This window comes from Helianthus annuus, chromosome 8, assembly GCF_002127325.2.
Source record: "Helianthus annuus cultivar XRQ/B chromosome 8, HanXRQr2.0-SUNRISE, whole genome shotgun sequence".
NCBI classification, from domain to species: domain Eukaryota; kingdom Viridiplantae; phylum Streptophyta; class Magnoliopsida; order Asterales; family Asteraceae; genus Helianthus; species Helianthus annuus.
Window position 1 is genome coordinate 129,792,734 of NC_035440.2, and position 17,118 is coordinate 129,809,851.

Below are 17,118 nucleotides of genomic sequence, written 5' to 3' on the forward strand. Positions count from 1 at the left end.
TGGTGTGTGAGCTGACAAGTCAGTTGTACAATGCAACCGTTAACAAGTCGGTTGTGTTTGAGTTTGACATGTTCAACCCTCTTTAAAACGGGTTGTGTTCGGGTTGTATTGAAATTAAACGGGTCGACCTGTTTAAAATTAGAATAAGAAGTTGAAAGAACTTATAAGTTCAGTCGTCAACCCTTTGCCCACTTGATCCGTTTACAACTCTAGTATATAACATGTTTGTAACCCGACAACCTTTTAAGACTCATTTAATTTGTTTACAACCCACCAACCCGTTTGACTTCTTACGAGGTCTGGGGGTTTATTTGTGTTTGGTTTATGATTGTTTGACACGAACAAATAAGTATGTCTTGTGTATGTTTATGAGTTTCAACTCGTCAACCTGCCACAATTATACCCTTAGGCCGGATGGTGTGGAGGCGTCACTGTTGCCACCTCACCGACGATAGCGCCTGGAGGGTGCCATCACCCACACCGCCGAGTTTAAGGAGGGGGCGCCACCCCTAGGGGCTTTATCCCACACCCCATGGCCTTATTAATCCCACAGAATGATTATTATAGCAAATTAAACACAAAATAATATACAAAAAGCATGAGACATTTTAGATGATGGTGGTTTATTATATTGTTTTGGTGGGCTAAGTCTATAGGTACATGTGGGGTGGAGGATGAATAATAAGTGTGTGGTGGATGATGAATAATGAGTGTGTGGTGGTACAAAATTAAACATGGTGGGGTAATGAAAGTGGATAACGTTATCTAGACAGCCATCCATTGAGGACACCCATTATGGGGGTTAGTTGGTCATATTCCACCCATGCTATCTTACTATTTGAGGCTAAGATTAGGTACAAAACCTTATTGTCTTTGATAAAACTAGAGATAGAAAAAAAGCAATGAGATAAAGTTATCCGAGCGAGTAAATGAGCAAGCAAATATGGAACTTGTTTATACGGGCCAAGTAGGTCGAGATAAAAAAAAAGCAATGAGATAAAGTTATCCGAGCGAGTAAATGAGCAAGCAAATATGGAACTTGTTTATACGGGCCAAGTAGGTCGAGATAAATCAAATCAAGCTCGTTTACAACGAGCTTCTACCAAAGGGCTTCTAGCCTGGTGGGTATCAAAATGTGTAAAATTGTGTCTTTCCCACGACGTTATGGGTTTTGGGTACGATAGTGGACATTAACGCAGAAGTAGGATTTTAGAGGGTGTTCTAAAAAATTAGAGACGGGTTACAGTTTAATTAAGAGCCACAAGTTGGTAGAAGAACCCTAATTCACAAGATTTATATGATAACTAAACAGTGGCATACAAGCACCATATCCTCATTTAACATCCATCTCACCAAACAACCATAATAGAATGTTTAGAAACTTTAATGATTATATCAAAAGTAAAAGTGTGTAATTATTTTGCATGACCTTAATTCAACATTTATATTATTAGACTACATGTAGAAGCACATGTCTAAAAAGAACACCCACAAATCAACCTTTTCATTATACTTTCCTAGTGATGGTGTCCTCCCTTCTTGCTTAACAGTTAAGTTGTTGAGAAGAATCTATTTGCAGTCCCACTTCATAGCATACAGGAAACTTTATAGCAAAGGTAATGAGAACACAAAATGTGACTTCTCATTGTATGTGATGTACACAGCTAGGAAATTGACTATTAGCGGCGGAATATTAATGGAGAAACAGTTTTTTTAGGTGATTACACGACGGAACAACGATGGATAGGCCAAATCTCAAGAGATATATATACATTTTTAACCCCGGTCGGAACTTCCTCACCCCTTCTAACTAGTTAGATTGTGATTATAGAACTATATTAGATATACTATTGTAGGTTTTAAGTTATGAAAATTATTAAGTGCATGTTTGGCTTTCCTTATTTTGAGGGCAAAAGTCCTTTTTGAAGGCAAAAGTCCTTTTTTTTTTGGTGTTTGGCTTTCCTTATTTTAGGCAAAAGTTCTTTGTTTTGGGCAAAAGTCAGGATTTCCTGACTTTTTTTTTTTTTTTCCAAAAGTTCTTTTGAAGAAGTTGAAAATAAGCTAAGCCAAACATGCCCTAAAGATTTAGTAATTTGTTAGTTCCTGAAGTTCTTATAACTTTTTATGTTAAGGAAATTATAAATGCATTCAATTTTTTTTACTAGAAAAGAAATAACAAGTTTGGATTTTAGTCGTCCATAAGTATGTGTTGGTAAAACATGCGAAAGAAGATCATCGCCGATAATTCGTCGGTTAACTTGTCACTGGTGGTTTGTCGGTAAAAATGTCATCGGTAATTTGTCAGTGATGTTCACTGTTTTTCCAACCGAAATGATAGTGTCTGTGATCCGCTGGTGAAGTCTTTAGTCACGCTCCTTTCCTGATGGACCTTCTACCGACGAATTGTACTTTCAACAAGGGACCATCGACAGATACATTTGTCGCTAAGGTTCTCTAATTTGTGGTGATAGACGGGTTGGCATGTGCGATCGGCTGGCCTCTTACACTCGTACGTCTCTACACCTAGACACTCTTGACAACACACAGCGGACACAAGTTGAAGGCAAAATACATTTGGGTGCTTGTCGAATTGGTCATGATTATCTCAATAAGAACTCGATATCTTGAGTTATATGGTCAACAAAATGAAACATTGTTATCCTACATAAGCATGCTGTGGTAATAGACCAAAATCTTCTAAAAATCATTGCCTAAAACAACCAATGATTGACGTAATATTCCATGCGTTTTTTTCTGTTTTGATAACTTGCAGCATCTTAAGTAGAAAGCGGGGGGGGGGGGGGGGGGGGGGGGATCTTGGTTTAGCCATTCACTATCGAAGCGAAAGTCAAGCCGAACTAGACTGGAGTTTAGCATGCAAGAATTCATCATATGCACAATACAACATAACTAAAAACTGAGCTTTCATTAACAAACCAACAGTTAGACAAACCATAAGATATTAAAGTCTAGAGATCACTTACTTAGAACATACAAACATAAGTTATTCATCCACTTTTTATTCTACCTTAAAGCTAGCTGAACAATTCCAGCTAAGACAACTAGTAAGCCGCTGATGATTGCCGCCGCATGACACGAGGCGGTGGCGGCAATACGAACTCAGATTGATTCGTTATCTCGCTTGCATCCTTCATGTGTTTTGCACGCACTCTCTCGATGAAATCCAATGCATCCCTGTCAACACTTTCATCGTCTCTAATCATGTTCATAGAAGACTTCTTAGTGTCACCTGGATTTATCAGGTAAGAAACGGTTGGCTCATGTGATCTAAGGTTTCTCGGGTAACGACCCAAAGAAGGTGAAGGGTTAGGTGTGGCTCGAGCCAGTGGCTGTTGTGGTGCGCCAGTTCTAAAGCCGAACGTGGCTATAGATATGTAGGATACTTTCACTATGTTTGTCATCAGCTTCATTGATTTCTCACAAATGGAGTTGTTGCTTTTACTGTTGCTGTTCATAACGACACTTGATAAGATAAACTAGAGATGTTTGTGTGTGTACTTGTGTGTATCCGTGTCGGGTTGTGCTACTGGTTTTTTATAGAAGTTTTACTGCTCTTGTATACTGAAATCTCTATCCAGATCCCGACAAAAGTTATTCGAAACGTAATTGAATGGAAGGTACTTCGAAAAGATGGTTAGATGATTAGAAAGGTGTCGTCTGATTCGTATGGTATATTATATAAAGGTGTGCAAGCTGGATATATATTCTTGTAATTGATGCCTTTTGATTACCATCACTCTTATTGATGCTTCTCATTCCTTTTTATTGTTCGCTTTGGTATTAACACTAACTTCTTAACTTATGACGTATCGGCCGCCTACTTAATCATCCGGACGTCATCATATTCCAAATCATTCGTTCTTGCGGTTCTCTAGTAGATATCATAAAGTTAATAGGTAAGAGTAAATAAAGAACTTGACTATGGCTTTTTAGTTATCTGTCTTTTCCGGCTAGTAAACAAAGATGATGTGCTTACAATATGTATGCTACAACCCAAGGGAGTGAGCATATGTCCAAAAGCCATCTTATCCAATTGTGTTAGGGGCTGTTTGGCAACATCAGAATGGTTAAGTGCTGAACTAGTAAGAGGTCTGAACAATTAAGTGCTAAACCAGTAAGAGGTCTGAACCATTAAGAGCCTGTATAATGCTTAACCGTTTAGAGGCAAATGTCTGACCAATTCAGATTAGAGGTCTTAACCATTCAGACTCTGTATAAATCTTAACCATTCAGAGGCAAATGTCTGAATCATTCAGACATCTGCTCGTGAAACAAACAGTCTGAACCATTAAGTGTTGAACTAGTAATATGTCTGAATCAATAAGAGCCTCATTAAGAGGTAAACAAACAACCCCTTACATGGATTCTACACTATAAATACCACTAAACTACTAAAGTGTTTTTTAGGGTTCACTTGTTATATTTGAGATATAATCTTCAAACTACTAAAGGCGATAGGTTCTCAAAGCGTGGCACAATCTTCAAATGAAAATTTGTCTATTATTTGACCTTGTTCGAATTCGGTTTCAAATATTAGCATATCATATAACAACTATATACGTATTTATCTAATTGGCTAATCTTGAAACCAAAGATAACTTGACCAACTTTTGTTGTCATTGTTTGGAAGCATATTTAAGTCCATAAAATGATTTTAATAAGTCTACAACTCACAAACCTCATTTTACTTGTCATTGGGTTGTTTTCCTAATCTAATTCGCCATTTAAGAATATGAATTTAGTGCGTCACAAAGTTATAATGCAATATGTATAGAAAGTAAATTTCAAAATTTGTTACAGTTTCGAATATTTTTTGGTGAATAATAATGGGTTTGGACGGATCACTTGGCACTAATTGCAGCAAAACAGAGGACTCAACCTGCTTAGGGAAAACTGTATTTACAAGAATCTCCATGCAGCTAGGTGGATCAAATTGTAAGAAATTTAAACCATTTTCTCACCAAACCAAGTCATGTTTCGAGGCAAGTTTTATATCAATGGATTCATATCGCCGTTCTGATCAAAAAGCCCTAAAAAATCTGTTTGTAATTTGGAAAAAAAGCTTAACTCCGTTAAGTTTTTTTAACGGGGGACCACTGTAGGAAAAATAGGTGAAAGGTGGGACTGGTGGGGGGAATATTCTGAGGTGGGATTATTAATGGCCAATAAGGTCTAGATGAGATTATTACATGCCAATTCCCCATAAATATATTGAAATTTTGAGCCCATGGGAGGGTGGCGCTGGGAGGTCACTCACCTTGCCCATCGTGTGCACAAATACACAAAAAAAAAAAAAAAAAAAAAAAAAAAACAGATACTATACGTAGTACACAAGACAAGTCTATGTCAAGCATGAATTGAATTTTCTTAGATTATGGGTTTTATTGAAGAGACACGAAAAAAAGGTTAAACGCAATGAGTTATTCAGGTACGACGTGATTTTTAGTCACTGTTAATGGATTAAAGTCATATACACGACCGAAAGTAAATATACACAACCCTAGTTTCACGTGTCATATGGCTAATAACACTGTATAAAAGTGCAAGAAGAGATTTTATACATGATTTACCTCTATTCTATTCGCCGTTTGGTTTATTGGGATCAAAGGCCTGGTTAACTTTTTTTTTAAATGTCATTATATTAGTTATTGCGAATCATGATTTCCTTACAAAGGAAATATAATTTACATCTTTGTTGAAACACTGGTTAACACAAGGACAATCAGTGTGGTTGTTTCGTCTAATGGGTTCAACCTCTTCTTCTACTCGTATTGATGGCTCAAGATCTGCAAAACAGTAAACACCGTTAGTCTCGTTAAGAGGGGGGAAGGGGGTTTTCCCTCTTAACCAGGCTCCGGCGTGAGAATAAGTACTGTTCTGAGAGGAAATAAACAGTGTGTGTGTATAGTGAGTAAGGAGAGAAAAAGTCCCTGAACCTGAATGATGAAGGGTCCTATTTATAGCCGGAGGTTGAAGAAGGAAGGAGCAGCTGTGCCAGCTGTGAGCGCGTGCCAGCTGTCCGACCAAGGGGAATATCCTCTTGGTCTGCTCTGTCATGGCAGGTATAGTGGTACACGTGGCGTTCTTGCATTCGCCTGCGCTGGATACCTCGTACCGGTATTGTCAGTGCTGCTCCCTGAATTGTCGCAGGCCTATGTGGCATTCTGCTAGTGGTGACACGTGTTGTCCTTTATGTTGGATAGAGCATCTTTGGTGCCAACTGTGAATCATCCAGAAGTTTCTAGAAGCTTCTGGAGTGTTTTGTTGACGTGGATGCCTTGTGTGCACCAAAGTGGTGTGGTCCCTGCCATGTGGGCAGGGAATTGGGACCATACCTCTTCAAGTCCCCCCAGATAAATGCGATTGGGCTTCCACGCATTACCCATTTTGAGTATGTTTGTAGGGCTTATCGTCTTGAGCCTACTTTCGAAATGTTTAACGTTTTTTACAGCGTTACATACACTAGTGGTTTTTATTCTTTTCAAGCGAGAACGGGTGTTGCTCCGGTGTGCTCTGTGCCGTTAAAGAGCCTTCATGACTGGAAACAGAAGTTCTTTTACATCCGCCGTGGTGTGATTCCGATAGAGATGCCGTACAGACATGTGAGTCAAGAGATTCCGAAGGTGGATTATATGCAAGACTATGCTGCTCAGGACTGGTATAAGAAGATAACTTCTAAGGCGACTGCCATTTCTCAGCTGGATGAGATGGCTTTAGTTGGGGCCGGGATGAGTTTGTTGTGGGTGCCCAAACATCCACTGTGTCAACCGGTGTACAGCCATCAGGGTAAATGTATGTTTCTTCTTTGAGTTTGTTTTTGATTTATTTCCTTTAGGTTTAGTACATTTTGATATGTTCCTTTATCTTGTTGCTCCTTTGCAGTTGGTTACAGCCTGATAAACGTCTTGGATCCGAAGACAGCGGGTACCATGGTTGAGGCTATTCAAGCGGATGGGAACCCAACGTGGTTAGACCAGATCCGGGGTTGTTTTTTGCTTCCAACGGATGAGAGCTTGAATAGATATGTCGCCGAAGTTCTAGGTGAAAATGTTTTGCCTGACCCTGTCGAGCCGGGTCGCGAAGAAGTCATTGTTCTTTCGAGTGAAAGTTCTGATCAAAACGTTGAAGATCTAACCTTTCGTTGCGCGCGTGCAGGTACCGCGCGGGGTGAGGTTACTGAACCTGTGCTTGGTGTTGATGGTGATGATGATGAAGAAACGGCTGTTGATCCGTCTGCCCAATTAGAGACAAGGAAGAGGGCCAGGACGAGTAGGTCTGGGAAGATGGAGGGAAGAACTGAGGATAAAGCTGCTTGTTCTTCTCGTAAGCACCCCTCTACTCTTCCTTGTCTAGATTATGTTGTGGTTTCTGATACCCTCTCTGGCATAGGGGTTGGCGAGGTTATTCGCGAATCAGATCCTGATGATGGTGCTACCTTATCTGAGCACATGAAGAAAAAAGCTCTTAATGATCACAAACGTCGTCTTGATGAGCAAGTTGCTGCTCTTTTTGCTGCCAAGAAGACGAAGCTTCAAAAGGAGGCCCCCCAGCACCCTCGGAGTCTGAGATTGATTTGGGTGTGTTTAGTGGGGGTCGTGGGAACCTTTTGGAGGAGATGTTTGCTGCATCTGCTCCTCCTTCTGGTAATTTACTTTTTTTTTTGTGTGTGCTTGTCATACCTTTCTTCAAGTTGTTTTGTAATTGTTGTCTTATGACAGTGGTCAAGACTGGCAAGAAATCGCGTTTTGTGGATATTTCTCAAATTATTCCACCTGCTTCTCCTCCGTCGAGGACGGTTGGTTTGACTCCTCCCCATGATGATGATGATGATGGCACGAGGGGTGTTGAAGGGTTTACTGAAGGTGTTGTTGAAGGAGGTGATGGCGGAGGGGGTGATGCTGCTGGAAGTGGTGGTGCTGATAGGGGCAAAGGTATTGAAGTGGAGGTGGAGTCTAGTGAGACCACTCCGCAACAAACCATCTACACTAAGCGTCCCCCTGGTGGAGGTGGGGCTACTTCCGGCGTCGTGCGCAGCCCGCACTTTGAGCGTAATCCTGCTGATTCCTGGGGTAACCCAGCTTGTGACGACTTGCCTCACGCCCCGCGCTGGGGACTTACTCGGGGCTCGAGGATGAGTGATGTTGACAATTGCCATGAGTTTTTTGCTCTGTCACTTCCTCCTGCCGAGAGAATGTTTCAGAAGAACCGCAACCGTTTTGACCTTTTGGACGATCATGTTCGTGCTGGGGTTAATTTCTTTGCTACTTCTCAAGAAATTCTTCGGGAATGGCGGTCGATGGGGGAAGAGACCCTTGAGTTTGAGCAGTCAAAGAAGTCGTTTGTTGAGGAGAGGGAAAAATTCAATGGGGAGAAGAAAGGGTTGCAGTGGAGGGTGTCGGATGCTGAGCAAAAGCTTGAAGAGCAGAACAGTTGAATGCTCAGAAGCAGAAGGACTGGGAAGCTGCATGTGAGCGTACAAATGTTGAGCTGCAGTCTCAGCGAGATGCGATTGTTCGCTTGTCGGGCGAGAAGACCAAACTTGCTGAGGAGGCGAATCAGGCGCGCCTTGCTGCTGAGAAAAAAGAAAAAGAATATGTTGCTCGGATTGACAAGCTGAAGGTTCTTGCTCAAGAGAAAGCTACTGAGTGTGAAACTACTCAGCGCCTGCTTGCTGAAAAGACGGCTGAGTGCCAAGCTTCCGAGCTTCTTGCTGAGGAGGTCTCAGCTGACAGCAGGTGGTTGCTTTCTCGTGGTGTGCCTTTGGTAATGATTCTTTGTTTGCCTTATTTTTTTTCTTTTTTCTTTTGCGTTTTTATATTTGTTTCTTCTATTCTTATTCGAGCTTCCTTTTTATGCAGCTTGCCGATCGCATCCTGCATTCTCCTGAGCTTGCCACTTATATGTTTGAGTTGGGTAGGGCAGCTTACAATAGTGGCCGAAAGTTTGGTTATGCTGAAGGTAAAACAGCGGTCATAAACAAAGAGAAGGATTATCATTTTGAGATGTACAAGGAAGATTGTGAAGGTGCTTTTACTGCCAAGCGGGGGGAATTTTCCACGCTTGAGTTTGCTGTTGTTCGAGCTGCTGAGAAGTTGGCTCGTAAAGTGGATGGAGTAGCATTGCTGAAGAAAGCTTTAGGAGAGGATAGTGATGCGGCAGGGGGTGCTGGCCCCAGTCATACTTGAACGGTGGATTCCGGCCTGTGTGCCGTGTATGTCCATGAGTGGGCTTGTAATGCTGGTTGTTTAAGACAATTTTAAACTTTGTTTACCTGTGGGTGTGTGTACCTGGGATTCTTGTGAATATTTTATCGCTTTTTTCTATGGTTATGCGAATTTTGTTATCGTCATAATATGTGCATGTTGAATTACTTTGATCAGGTGTCACGAATGAATGATGGCGTTGACAGGTGATGTTGTGTTACTACAACGTTTTTTATTCTGTCGTTGAAGTATGTGCGCTTGCATGTGACATACGAAGTGATCGAGTTGCAGGTTATTGTGTGAGCTCAGCTGTGATCAGCCTTGGGAGCATTACAATGTTTGGTTACCTTGCTATCGATATTTTCGTGTTTATTGCGGGCACGAAGTTATGTTTTGGCGTTTTGTAGGCTTTGGTTGTGTTTCTGACCCGGCTGTTCACTTGGTTGTGACGAGCCTTGGAGGTCTACAACGTTTCCTATGGTCGAGCCATTGATGTTTTCGTGTACGCCCGAAGTAATAAATGCAGTTGTGACAAGAAATTTGCATAAAATAAAAGTAGCCAAACACTTCTTGTATTAAAGTAAATGTGTTGGCTGTACGCCCTTTTCGATTACATGGTTGTGTTACATGTAGCACTTTCGGAGTTGCTGGGCATTCCAGGTTCGTGGAACCTCTTTGTCGTTGATGGTGCGTAGTTTGTAGGCTCCTTTGCCGAGTACTGCATCGACGATGTATGGGCCTTCCCATTTAGGAGCCAGTTTTTCGGGCTTTTCTGCGTTGGATGCTTCGTTGTCTCTTAGGACATAATCTCCCGGATTGAAGGTGCAGATTCTGACTCTGGAGTTGTAATACTTTTCCAGCTTCGACTTGTACTTGGCTTCGTTGATTGCTGCCATCTCCCTCCGTTCTTCTAGGAGGTCCAGGTCGATCCTCCTTTCTTCGTCGTTGTTGATTAGGTTCATGGAGAGCATTCTCGGAGATGGTAGCCCAATTTCTGCTGGGATCACTGCTTCAGACCCATAGACCAAGCTGAAAGGCGTTTCACCATTGCTTGTTTTTGGCATTGTTCTATGGGCCCAGAGTATGCTGGGCAGTTCGTTGACCCATCCTCGTCGTTTTTCACCGAGCCTTGCCTTTATGCCATCGACAATGCTTTTGTTGATTGCCTCGACTTGAGCGTTCCCTTGCGGATGCGCAACCGAAGAGAAGGTGTGTTCGATGTTCAATTCTTTGAACCATCGTTCGAGATCATCTGCTGCAAAGTTTGTTCCGTTGTCGGTGATGATTCTTAGGGGTAGACCGAAACGACATATGATTTGTTCCCATATGAATCGTTTGACGACTGCCGATGTGGTTGATGCGAGTGCCTTTGCTTCTACCCACTTGGTGAAGTAATCAACCGCGACTATTATGAACTTGACTGCCCCCGGGGCTTCTGGGAAAGGGCCTACCATGTCTATGCCCCATTGTTGAAAAGGCCATGCGGTTGTTACGGGCACTAGTTTATTCTTGGGGCACATGGTCTTTGGCGCGTGCCTCTGACAGCCACTGCACTTTCTCAGTTCTTTCACAGCATCGAGATGCATTCCGGGCCAGTAGTATCCGGCATTCATCACTTTTGCCACTACCATTCGAGGCCCGGCATGGATACCACAGATTCCTTCGTGTACTTCCCGGATTAGATAGTTCGCATCGTCGGCGTCAACACATCGAAGCAGTGGGCCAAGATACGATTTTCGGTATAGTATCCCGTCTGCCATTTGATAGTGTTCTGATTTGTATTGGATCTTTCGTGCTTCAGCTTTGTTCTCTGGAAGTATCCCTGACTGCAAGTACATGATTATCGGCGTCATCCAGGACGTTGTTCCTGTCTGGATGACGCTTACTTCTCTCAGTGGAACGGATGGATTGCTCAAGACCTCTATGCGCACATCTTTTGCTAGGTGCTGGAAGCTTGTGGATGCCAGCTTGCTTAAAGCATCGGCCGGTTTGTTTTCGCTTCGATTTATGTGGTGCACCTTGTACGAATAGAAGGTTTGTAGCAATGTTTTCGCTTGGTTGAGATAGAGTGCCATTATATCGCCCTTGGCTTCATATTGGCCGTTGATTTGGCCTGCTACTAACATGGAGTCCACATGCGCTTCGATGTGTCGGACTCCCATTTTGATCGCCAATCGCAGGCCAGCCAGGAAAGCTTCGTACTCAGCTTCGTTGTTTGTGCTCTTGAAGTCCAGGCGTATGGCGTATGTGAACTCGTGTTTGTCTGGGCTCACTAGCCTGAGCCCTGCGCCTGCTCCATCTTCGTTAGATGCACCGTCTGTGTACAATAGCCATGGTTCTTCTGTTTGCTTTTTCTCGGCTTTCTCCATCGCCTTACATTCTCTGTCTTTGTCATCTGGGACTTCCGTCATAAAATCTGCCAAGACCTGTCCTTTGATTGATGGTCTTGGCCTGAAAACCACGTTATGACCTCCCAGTTCTATTGCCCATTTGGCTAACCTTCCTGATACTTCTGGCCTTGCAAGGATATTTCCAATGTTGTAATTTGTTAACACGTGGATAACGTGGTTGGCAAAATACCTGCGCAGGCGCCTTGAAGCGTGGATCAGTGCAAGGACTAGCTTCTCCATTATTGCATACCGGGTCTCTGGATCGGTCAAGGTTCGCGACAAATAGTATACTGGTGTTTGAACACCTTGACGATCGACGAGTAGTACAGCCCCGACTGCCCTATCTAAGGCTGACAGGTAAAGTACCAAAGGTTCTCCCTTGTTTGGTGCGGTTAATGTTGGCAGTTTTATGAGACAATCTTTCATCTCGCGGAACGCGCCTTCTGCTTCCGGAGTCCACTGAAACTGGCTTTTCTTCATGCAGTTGCGCAAGGTTTTGATGAATGGGAAGGATTTTGCGGCGTGGTTGGCTAGAAAACGATTGAGTGCTGCTAATCGTCCTGCTAGTTTCTGCATGTCTTTGATGTTTGCTGGTGAAGGCATCCTTTCTATGGCTTGGCCCTTCTCTGGATTTACCTTAAAACCATCTTTTGTGACTATGAAGCCCAAGAACTTCCCCTCTTCCATTCCGAATGAGCACTTTGCTGGGTTCAGCTTGATACTTACGCTTCGTAGCGTGTTGAATGTCTTCTGGATATTTGCCAACATCGCGCTCTCCTCTTTGCTCATGATTAACAGATCATCCATGTACACTTCTATGTACTTGCCGATGGCGTCACTGAATGTTTCGTTCATCAGCCTTTGGTATGTTGCGCCTTCATTTTTTAAGCCGAACGGCATCTTGGTGTAGCAATACAACCCTGTTGGAGTGCGAAATGCGGTTTTATCTTCGTCTTGAACGGCCATTTGAACTTGATGGTACCCTTTGTAGCAATCCAGAAAACATTTCCACCGGAATGTTGCCAAAGAATCGATTTTCTCGTCTATGTCTGGTAAAGCGTAGCAGTCACGGGGACATGCCTTGTTCAGATCTTTATAGTCGACACACATTCTCCAGCTGCCATTTGGTTTCTTTACCATTACTGGGCTTGCTACCTGTTTTGGTCAAAAATCACACTAGGATAATGCAACCAAACTTTATGTAAACGGGGTATGATGCTTGGTTTGTTGAAAAAGTAAAGGATCACTTCAGTATGAAATATGTAAAGACACAATGATTTATACGAGGAAAAAGCCCTTGATCAATGTATGATCTCCGGCACAAAAACCTCGGGTGATGGCAACTACCGATCACCAAACTTCAATATAAGAAAAATGGTTACAACTTCGGATGATAATGAGCTGAGTACAAGGATCACTATAGTTTCGAGTGTCTAAGTGTGTGAGAATTGTGTTGTGTGTTCTTCCGAATGGGGAAGAGTGTTATATACACAAGTGTAGGTGACCTATTTTAGGTAAAAAGACTAACAATCAGCTCATTACCCCTTTAGAAATAAAAGCAAATCTAGCCTAAATTGTCGCCCTTAAATCATGCCAAGTTTCCATATCCTTTGCAACGTTCATCTCCGATTAAGCACATGCTATAATTGTAAATACGCGTCCTTTGATCGTGATGCTAAGAGCGGATCCTGCTAGACATTTCTGCAAAATGACATTAAGTTCAACGAAAGCAACTGTTAGCATGAGGATCCTATGATGGTCCGTGATCCTGATCCTGGAACTCTGCTGAGGATCACTATCTGCCAAAGAGACAAGGATCACTGGTTAGGATCACACGTAAGGATCATGTATTGTAAAAATCCAGCCCTAACACTACCCATGTTTGGTACCTGACTTCTCTGATGATTCCTGCGTTTAGCAACTCTAGCACTTGTTCTTTCATGGCATCGTGTTTGATGTCGCCCAGGTGGCGTTTGGCGTGCACCACTGGCTTTGCGTCTTCTGAGACATTTAGACGGTGTTCTGCTATGTGCCGTGGAACACCAACCATATCAGCCGGTGTCCAGGCGAACACGTCCATGTTTTCGTGTAGTAATTTCTTGAGCGCCGCGCGCGTCAGGTCGGACATGGCGGGCCCCAGAGTGACTGTTTGTTCTAGGTATGCGCTGTTCAATACCCATTTTTCTGCCTCTATACGCGGCGCTGGCTTGCTTGCTTTGGCTGGTCTGATTTCGTCTGTTACTAAAACTTCCTTACTTGCATTTATCAGCGTAATGCCTGTTTCGGTGGGGAATCCAACAGCGGAATGTGGTGCAGAGCAGATCATACTGAAGTCTCCTTGGGACTCTCTTCCTAGGAGGATGTCATGTCTTGAGTGCGCCGGTAATACCATGAATGTGACTTCTTCAGTTCTTGAGTTTCTCCCGTCTGAAAGCAACACTGGGAATGATATTTGTCCTAGGGGAAAGACGGCTTCGTTGCAGAAACCAGTTAGTGGATAATCGACTGACTCTAGGCGCGCCTTGTCCTCTTGATCAAATTGATTGAAACACTGTTCATATATGATATCCGCGGTGCTCCCGGGATCAATGAAGATGTAATCTGTCTGGTAGTGGCCAACCACACCCGGAATGATTATTGGTCGCTTTTCTCTTGGGCCCCCTCTAACAACTGGAAAAATAACTTGCCTTTCGCGCCATGAATCATCTTGCACGCGTTTGTTGTAGTTTTTCCTTGGTCTTCGTGGACCTCCCTGCACCATGTGGGTTTCTAGCTTTCTGAGCTTTTTGTTATCTGGCCTCTCATCTCTTCTTTGTATTTGGCGGTAATCGCGTTTTCCGCCTTTGACCAAATGAGTGAGCTTTCCATCTCGCAGGGCTCTCTCGATTTCTTGCTTTAGACTGAAACAGTCGTCGGTTAAGTGGCCCGTATCTTTGTGGAATTCACAGAAGAGATTTGGGTCTTGGCCTCTCTTGTTGCGCATTTGCAGGGGTGGTTTGAACTGATGATTTTCTGTAGCTAGGACTTCAGAAGGTGTTTTGGTCAGTCGAGTCCACTGCTTTTCTCTGTTTTCTCGCTTCACTTCCTTTCGATGGGCTATCTGGTTGATCGTATGGCGTGCATCGTCCCGTGGGGGGCTTCTTTCTCTGTGCCCAGAAGCCTTCCAGGGTTGATTTCTGCCCCTTCTGTTGTGTCGATCGTTATGGTTGTGCGCGCGCTGACGGTGGTCGTCACCGGTCAACTGCCTGTCTGTCTGCGCAATGGTTTTGGCTGCTTCTATGAAGGTTTCCCAATCTTTGGGTCCTCCGTCTCGCCCCTTGATTCTTTTAACCAAATCGTCGCACTTGACCGCCCTCATGAAGTGTGCGCGCATCATCTTTTCTGGTATGTCGCCGATCTCTAAACATTCTTTGTTGTATCTTGTTATGAAGTCCTCTACGCTCTCGTAGTCTTTTCTCCATATGTTTAAACAGTCACCGGGGTCTCTGGCTTGTCTTCTCTGCTGAGAGAAGTGTGCTAGGAACTTCTCTCGGAAATCGACCCATGATTTGATTTTGCCTGCTGGTAAGTTGTCGAACCAAATGCGCGCTGCGCCGACGAATGTCTGAGCAAACAGGTGGCACCATGTTGGTAGGTTCCATCCGCCTGTTGCCCCTGCGCCTTTAAACACTTGGAGGTGATCATCTGGGTCCGTCAACCCGTCGTATTTACCCACGTTGTGTGGTAATTTCGTTTTGTCGATGGCCGCACATGCGATTTCTCGGATGAATTTTGAATTTTCTGCCATGTCCTCAGGACGATAGCTCAAGGTGTAATCATGCTCTGCTTTGGGGTTGTACCCCGCGCGCTTGGTTGGTTTGTATGCTTCGTACTCCGGATGGAGTCTGCTGAACACCGTGGATTCTTCCTTGTAAGTTGGGTCATCTTCTTCTTCCTCCCATTCCGTATTCATGTTGCGCGTGTCGTGTACGCTGGGTCTTCTTACATTTTGCACTAGTCCTCTTTCTGGACGTAAGTTCCACGCATTTGTCTGCTGAGCCGTGTGTGTACTCAGAGACCTTGGTTGTGGAGTTGCGAATGCTGATTGGTTAGCCTGTGCTTGGAGCAAGGCTTGTTGTGCGCTGAGCTGCGTATAAACGAGGTTTATGGACGCCATTTGTTCGGCATACCAGGAAGCCAGAGTTTTTCCCTCGGGTAGCCCTAAAAGTGCAGAGTAATTGAGTTGTACTTGTTCCGATGGAGCAGAAGGGCCTGCTCCATGGCTTAGAGTCTGCATCGGCGGAGGTGTTTGGTGTAGTGTCCCCGTTGGAGATTGGAAAGCAGCTCTGTTTGTGGTTTGAGTGATGATTCTTGCTGGTGTTTGGAAAGTGGGTCCAGTTGTGGTTTGGCTAACAACCCTGGATGCACTTCCAAAGATGGATGGAAAATCGTTGTTCAGCTGACCCTCTTGGATGGTCTCGTTCCTTTGGCCCCTTTGGACGTGTGCCGTGTCCGAAACGAGTTCAAAGGAAGAAACTTCTCCGTCGACTGGGTGTGAGTGATTTTGTTCTGCCATTTTCACGAGTGTTTTTTAGAAAAGAAAAGAGGTGAGAGTGGTTTTGTAAAAAAAGCGGATGGCGCCAATGTTGAAACACTGGTTAACACAAGGACAATCAGTGTGGTTGTTTCATCTAATGGGTTCAACCTCTTCTTCTACTCGTATTGATGGCTCAAGATCTGCAAAACAGTAAACACCGTTAGTCTCGTTAAGAGGGGGGAAGGGGGTTTTCCCTCTTAACCAGGCTCCGGCGTGAGAATAAGTACTGTTCTGAGAGGAAATAAACAGTGTGTGTGTATAGTGAGTAAGGAGAGAAAAAGTCCTTGAACCTGAATGATGAAGGGTCCTATTTATAGCCGGAGGTTGAAGAAGGAAGGAGCAGCTGTGCCAGCTGTGAGCGCGTGCCAGCTGTCCGACCAAGGGGAATATCCTCTTGGTCTGCTCTGTCATGGCAGGTATAGTGGTACACGTGGCGTTCTTGCATTCGCCTGCGCTGGATACCTCGTACCGGTATTGTCAGTGCTGCTCCCTGAATTGTCGCAGGCCTTTGTGGCATTCTGCTAGTGGTGACACGTGTTGTCCTTTATGTTGGATAGAGCATCTTTGGTGACAACTGTGAATCATCCAGAAGTTTCTAGAAGCTTCTGGAGTGTTTTGTTGACGTGGATGCCTTGTGTGCACCAAAGTGGTGTGGTCCCTGCCATGTGGGCAGGGAATTGGGACCATACCTCTTCAATCTTCAAGCAAAATGCGAACATTTACAACTTGTTATTCAACTTATGAAAAAAATATAGTCCATGACCTCCAACCATCAACTCCCATCACCAAATAAGCTTCATATGAAATTCATAGAATCCGATTAAAATATCATTGGACGGCTTAAGTTAAGTAGAAATGATATGAACATCATCTGGCGGTATAGATTAAACTCTCAATATAAAAGAAAAATAAGAGTGAAAGACCAAAA

General features: G+C 43.6%; 1 protein-coding gene across 1 annotated transcript; it reads right to left on the bottom strand.

The window, feature by feature from the left end:
- Positions 1-9,847: 9,847 nt before the first annotated feature.
- Positions 9,848-12,580, bottom strand: LOC118481052. The gene has a single exon (XM_035976139.1). The coding sequence runs from the start codon at positions 12,578-12,580 to the stop codon at positions 9,848-9,850; it is 2,733 nt and encodes a 910-aa protein (XP_035832032.1).
- Between the last annotated feature and the right edge of the window lie 4,538 nt (positions 12,581-17,118).